The 7,917-nt window shown below is 36.8% G+C and overlaps 1 protein-coding gene across 1 annotated transcript in view; it reads left to right on the top strand.

Moving 5' to 3' along the window:
- Positions 1-6,640, top strand: part of LOC102194009 (complement C1q subcomponent subunit B-like) — a 37,123-nt gene extending 30,483 nt beyond the window's left edge. The window contains exons 2-5 of the mRNA XM_013914850.1: positions 4,646-4,749; positions 4,834-4,877; positions 5,787-5,912; positions 6,360-6,640. Of these exons, the coding sequence (XP_013770304.1) occupies positions 4,646-4,749; positions 4,834-4,877; positions 5,787-5,912; positions 6,360-6,640 (555 nt within the window). The remainder of the gene's footprint in view (positions 1-4,645; positions 4,750-4,833; positions 4,878-5,786; positions 5,913-6,359) is intronic.
- Positions 6,641-7,917: the final 1,277 nt, after the last annotated feature.

Genomic DNA, 7,917 nt, shown 5'->3' with positions numbered 1-7,917 from the left:
TGCTTAATTGGTAGTAGGCTTTCGAGCTTATACAGCTTGGAGTAAGACAACATGCATGAAGAGGATGATGTGGACAAAATACTCATTTGCCTAATAATTCTGCACTCCCTGTATTATAGGACAAAGTTTCCTGTGTAAAAGACACTAAAACCTTTTTAAGATTTGACAGAAGACGGAAATTTAATCACTACACCTCTGTGATGAACGAATAGAAACCTTTCACCTCCTTTTGAAGACTTAGTCATCGAAATGTTTTTTTTTCTTCTCAAAACCTTTATGACTTTAGAACAAGTTCTGCAAAAATGTAGGCCTTTTGTAGAGTAAAAAATCTTCAGAAATAAAAATGAAATGTGACGAGTTTTTTTTTTTAACTAAAAAAAATGCTGAAATGGAGAAAAGCAAAATAATACTCTTGAAACTATGCATCAGAAACAAAACAAAACAAAGCATGAGAACATACTGTATTGCCAACTTCTCAACAACGCTACACTAAACACATTCAGCATCCACTTTATTAGATACGCCGTTCCACTTGATGTCACTGGTGTGAGTGTTTCAGAAATTCTTGATGTACTGGGATTTTCCTACAAAACAATCTCCAAGGTTTACAGGGAATGATCTAAAATGAGAAAATAGCCAGTGAGAAGTGGTCCTTATTGATGTATGAGGAGAATGGGTGGACTGCGGTTCAGGGGGTTGGGAAGCTCATCTTGTAATCGGAAGGTTGCTGGTTCGATTCCCATCTCCGTCTTTCCTGGTCGTTGTGTCCTTGGGGAAGACACTTCACCTACTGGTGTTGGCCAGAGGGGCTGATGGCGCGATATGGCAGCCTCGCTTCTGTCAGTCTGCCCCCAACTGTAGCTTGCCTCTACCATTGTGTGAATCATTAGTGGAATTGTAAGTGCTTTGAGTGTCTAGAAAAGCGCTATATAAATGCAATCTATTATTATTATAATGGCCAGACTATTTCTACATAATAGGAAGGCAACAGTACTTTAGGTAACAATTTGTTACAAACAAGCTGCCCAGAAAAGCTTCTCTGAAAGCACAACACATATGACTTTAAAACAGTTGGGCTGCAGCAACAGAAGATTACACTGGGGGACACTGCTGTCTGCTAAGAGCAGGAAACTGAGACTACATTTCTCATGGACTCACCAAAATTAGACAACAGATGATTGAAAAACACTCCAATGGCCTCCACAGTCAAGAGATCTCAGTGCAGTGGAGCATCCTTGGGATGTGCTTGAAAGGAAGGAGTGTTACAGTCTTTGCATTTTCAGAGAAAACTGAAAAAAAGGGTAATTTGACTCAAAACACGAATGCAAAGCTGGAGAGTATTCAGGAGAGTGAGCAATGTAGGTTTGTGACTGAAAAAAGTATAAACTGTTTTCAGTGTGATTTGTCAGATTTAAGTAAGGAGTGCATCAATATAGTAACTGATCTCTTTATTAGTGAGGTATGTACAGAAACAATAGTGTGTATTAGGGCTGAACGATATATCGCATTTGCGATAATATCGCGACATGATCAAGTGCAATTTTCTAACCGCAAAGGCTGCGATTATACTCTGGACATGTCCAAATTCATGGGCTGCATCCTCCTGAGGCCGCATTTGTAGACCGATTACGTCACAGCGACGCGCCGAAGGCTGTCCAAATTACTACCATATCCCAGAATTCATAGCGCGGCCCAGCCAAACTCCAGTTTCCAGCAATGGCGGCCGCTACTAAGTTTTAAAATTACTCATACTAATCTTTCTGGGTCACAAAATAAACTTTTAACATATTTTCAGGCGAGAAAGTAGTTGTGTAAACATCAAATATCTGCTCGGTTTATCAAGATATCCCATATTTGCAAAAGTGCTTCGACGTTTTCAGAGGCGTCTGCTACCCTCCGGCTAGCTCGACAGCTAGCCGAGAGCTCGAGGATTACTGATGCGGCCGAGAACGGCACAACTCCCGGCACATCATTTTCAGATCACCGCGGAGTTTCGCTGCTCGGGTTAAACGTAATATATAAGTCACTTAGACAACCTAAAAACGTTATTGTTGGGCTTTTTTCAGTGTTTTGTTTGTTCGTGAGTAAATCGGTTTGGCTGAGATTAAAGTTATTAGATTAGATAAAATAAAACTTTATTAATCCCCCGGGTGGGTTCCTCCTTGGTTTTCACACAGCTGACTAAACGTCAAACAGAAAACTTATTAAACAGAAGTATGAGACAGTCGAGAATTTACACCAGTGTCTGGTTATATTTTAGATAGCAAGAAGCAGACGGCCGAGTTTATTAAACTCCACCGAGACAGCGGTGACGCTAATCAGAAGGCTAGACCGTCCAATTTCACGCCTTTAAATTTTAAAGGCGTGTTTGTGTGTGTGTTTATACAATTGCTATTATGTTTGCACTTTATGTGTAATGTTACTGACTGCAGAGATCAGTAAGATGTGTGCATTTTTTATTTATTAGTTTTATTTATTTAATATTATTTTTTAATTGAATGACTGTCTAGTAGTTCACAGATGTCGAAAAACTGAGTGTGGTAAAGCCACTGATTTTTTTTATGTATATTTCTGCAATTTGCACATTGTACTGACTTTCATTTTAATGTTTACACCAGGGTTCCTTGTCAGCACTTTATGCTCAGATGTTTGTAAGCTAAAAATAAACTATTGTGTATGTTCAAATATACTGTTGTGATTGAAGAAGTTAAATAAAAATGTCAGTCATCAATTCATGCATCACCTCATGTCATCATAACAGAGGTCTGTCTTCCAGGAAAGAACAGTTTAAAATTAATGTAATATAGTATTGGCCATACTATATGATGTATTGCTTGTCTTTGTTTAATAATACAGAAGACAAAGACCTTAAAAAATAATCGCATATCGCATCGCAATCGCAATATTGGGGCAAAAAATCGCAATTAGATATTTTTCCATAATCGTTCAGCCCTAGCACTGTGTATGACAACAATGAGAAAGTCTAATGTGGGCAAAGAAATGCATACCTGGTTTGAGAACTGTATTGAGAGTGGCAAATGACTTTTCTGCTGTGAGTCTCAGAGAACAACTGCTAACCCTGTTGAAGTCAACACGTGGAGTGCAACTGGCAGTGTGACATAGCTGGCTCTGGCCTTGGGACTCTGTTTTTACTTGATTCATAAATGGGACACTGGACTGTTTTATCTTTTGATTATTTGTCAATAAATTATCTTTTAGAATTTTATTGACTGTCATCATTTTGCCCACGGCTGTGACAGTTGGTCAGACCTAGAATCTGGTTTGGGTGTGTTACAATAACCTTTAACTCCTACTCTGAGATAGGTATTCTGTGGTCAAAGAGAACCTTTCAGTGATGCAAATGCATGATGAGGAATCAAGATGTAAACCAGGGGTCCCCAGTCCCAGTCCACGAGGGCCAGTGTCCCTGCAGGTTTCAGATCTCACCCTGGGTCAATGCACCTGAATCACACGATTAGTTCATTACTAGACTTCTGGAGAACTTCAAGACATGTTAAGGAGGTCATTTATCCATTTAAATCAGCTGTGATGGATCAAGGACACGTCTAAAACCTGCAGGGACACTGGCCCTCATGGACTGGGATTGGGGACCCCTGATCTAAACATATCTCATGTCATGTGTCACATCGACCATTAAAAATAATCAAAACAAGAATCAGCCATAACAGCTAGCTTAAAACACAAAATGACTGTCAGACAGCGAAGTCCAAGGTTTATTGGGCTTACATGCTCATTTATTGTAGACTAATGAAGTTGTTGTTGTTGTTTTATTGCTCTCGTGTTTCTCATTTATGCAGGAGTATTTTTACTGGATAACACACCCTTGTTAATTGGCATTTTACATGCAGATGGAAGGTTTTACATTAAAACAACAAAATAAATGATTAGTTAGTGTTGTTGCTTAGACCATTAAGCAAAACCCCCCAAAATGAATTAATTCTGAAATGAGAGGTAAACTTAATGACTATAACATGAAATAAAGTTCACACAGTCACAAAATGATACAGAAAAAACTGTTATGAGAAAACAAGTTAGTGTAAAACACTGAAAATAAATGGCTGCAGAAAATGGCAGCAGAAGACTGATCCATCTTTTCAGAATCAGAATCAGCTTTATTTGTCACAAGCAGGTTGCCCTGCAGTGAAATGGGACACCCCCCCCACCCCAACCTTACAAGTCGGAGATCGGTAGCAGTAATTATAGGACTTGGGATCTGCTGTTGATGTATTTATGTGTGATATTGTGTGTGACACATTAAGGGTCCCTTGTGTCTGAGGTGTTTTGGTGACATGATGGAACTGTCTTTTTGTTTTTTTGTTTTTTTTTATCAATGTATGTTTTATGTTTGAGCTTACACAGTGAGAAGTACACTTAAAATGTTTTGCCAGTAAATTTATCATTATTTCCTCATTACCCTTATATACAGTAATCAGTTACATAGACTGATAATAGAAAAAAAATCTGTGTGTTAATAATCAATAGGTGATTATAAAACAGCATAAAAAGCATTAAGATCCGTAACATTAATCAGAGTTCTTGAGAGTTTGAAGCTGAATCGACTTGGAAGATGAATTTTGTCATTTTATGTTATACATTGCTGTTCTATGGCTTGACTTTTGCCCAGAGTGATGATAATGCTACTGAACCAAAGCCATGCTATCCTGACATCTGTAAACTCCTGGAGGACTTTGGGGCTTTGACAGAAAAAGTGAACTCTGTGGAAACTAGGCTGGCTCATTGTGAAACCAAGCTGAAGGACACTGACACTAGTCTTAAGGACGGTGAGACCAAGCTGAACCACACTGTAAACAGGCTGCAGGACAGTGAAAACCAGATTTTGGAGCTGCAACACAAAGGTACAGCAACATCAAGTGCAATAAATTCATTAAACTTTTTTTGTTTGTTTTTAGAGGAAGAACAGATATTATCAGAGCAACAACAGGACTGGGAAATTGAAGGCTAAAAACAGCGTCTTTAAAACCAACATATGGTTAATGCACTAGAGTGTAAATTATTAGTAATGCCAACCAACATCTCCATGGTAATATTGATCAGAAGGTATCAGTGAATGCTGTAGTTAGGTTAATTATTTTTGACTTATGTGTGAGGCTATGAGATGAGATGTGTTGGAGCATATTGCTAATATAGTATTTGTTATTCTAGTTGTCACTTTGAATAAATTGAAAAATTATGACCTCTAGACTTTGAATTTCTAGGTAGCTTTACAGTGCTTATTATAGGTGCTTGTCATTTCATTGTCTGTTGTAATGGAGGACGGGCAAAAGTAAAACCAAATTATATTTGGGCCATTGTCTGCTTACAGTACAGAATACTAATATTAAATGATTCTGAAGAATTGGTATCTTATTATCCATAAAATAGTACCTTTTTAGCATTTATTGCATAAAGTTTGCAGATACATTTCAAAGAGTCACGCAATGCACTTTTCATTCAACTTGTTCACTAGCAAATGTACAACTGTTTTTTCAGCTGAGACACCTTGATAAAGAAAATATAGAAAATATCACAAAGTGCTGACACATGTTCTCCTGAAAAGAGTCTGGTGCCATAAGAGAAAAAACTTAAAGAACAAATACTGAAATAACATGACTGTCTGTGAATCATTACTGACAATTCATAATTCACAAAACAGGAGGAGGAACAAAATCAGCAAAACACAGTTTTTTGTTATTTTTTTTTATCTGTGGGGAAACATTCATGCATTTATTTAATTGTATTTCATGTTTGTCATTTGTTTTTCACAGAAAGAACCAAGATCATATTTAGTGCATTATTAGGCGGTGGATATGTTGGACCCTTCAGCACAGACAGAACCTTAGTCTACAGCAGAGTAATTACAAATCTTGGCAATGCTTACAGTCCAGGAACAGGTGAGATTTTCATTGTCTTATATCTTTAGTATGGCTTTCAATACTGCATGAGAGTTATTTACTTATTTATTTGTTATTAGCTATTTGCCATTGATATTAATTGATATTGCTATTTTATTGTGTGTTATTTTATTGTGTCATTTGTATGTTTGTACAGCACTTTGCTCAACACCACTGTTGTAATTAAAAGTGCCATATAAATAAATAAATAGAAATAGTTTACCTTGCTATCAGTAATACTGCAGTTTTTTAAAGCTTTTTTTTTTTAAAGATAACTAAATGTTTTTTGTTTCATGTTTTTTATCTTATAGTTTTATTTTCCAAAAGTGTATTTATTGTGATAATACAAATATTTTAAAAATGTGTTTATTCCATATTTATTTTATTGAAGGACAACAAATAAAATAAAATGGTGATAAAGTTTTCACATTCTCTTTTACTCTTCAGGTGTGTTTACAGCACCTGTTGCAGGTGTTTATTACTTTACCTTCTTCTGTCATGCTGGAGGAAATCATCCTCAACGGGTTAATCTGTACAAGAACAGTTTGGCGATCGTCATGGCAAGTGATCATAGTTCAAAATATGACTCAGCTGATAATGCAGGGAACGCAGTGTTCCTGCAGCTGCAGCAAGGAGACAGAGTGTATCTGCGCATGGATGCAGGCTCGCACCTTTGGGGAGGCGAAAGCCAAACAACTTTCAGTGGTTTTTTGGTCACTCAAATGTAAGAAACAGCAAACATACTTCTGCTTGAGATAACAAAACATTGTGCAGTTGCTTTTAAATAAGGCTTTACACAGATGGAATAAACTTCTGTGGCATATGTGCTCAGTGGTAATCTTTTTTTCTTTTTTTTGGGGGGGGGGGGGTGGCAACTTGTGTTTTAATTCTATCATTACTCTAGTACATTAACTCATTTTAACAATTGCTTTTACTTAGATTTCAATTTGGTTTTAGTGCTAAATATTTTCAATATTGTGCTTTCTTTAATTTCTTTGTAATGTTTGTTTATAATGTTGATTAAGGTGCATTCAATTTGCTCTGTATTCAAGGTTATTGCTTTATAAATGAAGTTAACTTGCTTTTTTTGTTTTCTGAATGTGAAAAAGTCAAATCAATCAATACAATTCAGTTTGATACTTCATTTATCGTAATGTATAATCAATGTTGCATGTAGAGCCACCTTTGCTTGTTCATGTAAACCCTGCCCCTGTCTCCTTCTGTTGGGTGAAATTTGTAGGAGATGCATGGAGAGGTTCACTACATTGACTACGTTTACACACAGCCAATATTCAGGCTATGGTCGGGTCAGGCTCACTATTTGGGTTTCTGAAATGTTCTGAATAACCCATTCACATGCATGAGACGAGAGAGTCACAGAGAACCAGACGGCACATACACAAAGTTCCTCTACTCAAAAGACCAGGATTCCTTGGGAATAGAAGATGTGCAAAACACAAATCCATTTTCATTTTGATGGCGATATGCCAATAGAGGTTTTACATGACCAAATATTTTGGTGAGAAAAGGGTAACTCCAAGACTTATATTTAGATTTTTAAAACTCAAATATTTGGGTTTTTGTCTGCATTTTAAAAACAACGCTAACACACCAGCTGTGTGGGGCTGCAGTGTACTGTCAGTGAAGATAATTTATCTGTGCATAAAAAATAACTGGCATTAAGTCATATTTGTGTTGCATCAGAACAGCTTATTTAACACACACACACAAGAGCAAACTGTGCAAGGAGTTAATCCCCTCTCTAATGCAACAGAAAGTGACAGGAGATATACACCTGGATTTGACTGAGGCTCACTTTAACCCTTTAAGACCTACCATAGAACCAAGTCCGCCAGAGCTTATATTATATTTTTACATGCTGTGGAGCCATTTTTGGGAGCATTTCAAGTTGCTATACATCAATACAACCATTATAGCCCAGATTTTAATAATATGTATTCATTAAGTGCATAGTAATTACATAAATTGCAAAAAAGTGCAATAA

This window comes from Pundamilia nyererei, unplaced genomic scaffold (genome assembly GCF_000239375.1).
Source record: "Pundamilia nyererei isolate P.nyererei 1_Seehausen unplaced genomic scaffold, PunNye1.0 scaffold00230, whole genome shotgun sequence".
Lineage (NCBI taxonomy): Eukaryota > Metazoa > Chordata > Actinopteri > Cichliformes > Cichlidae > Pundamilia > Pundamilia nyererei.
This window is presented reverse-complemented; position numbering and strand designations above follow the sequence as displayed.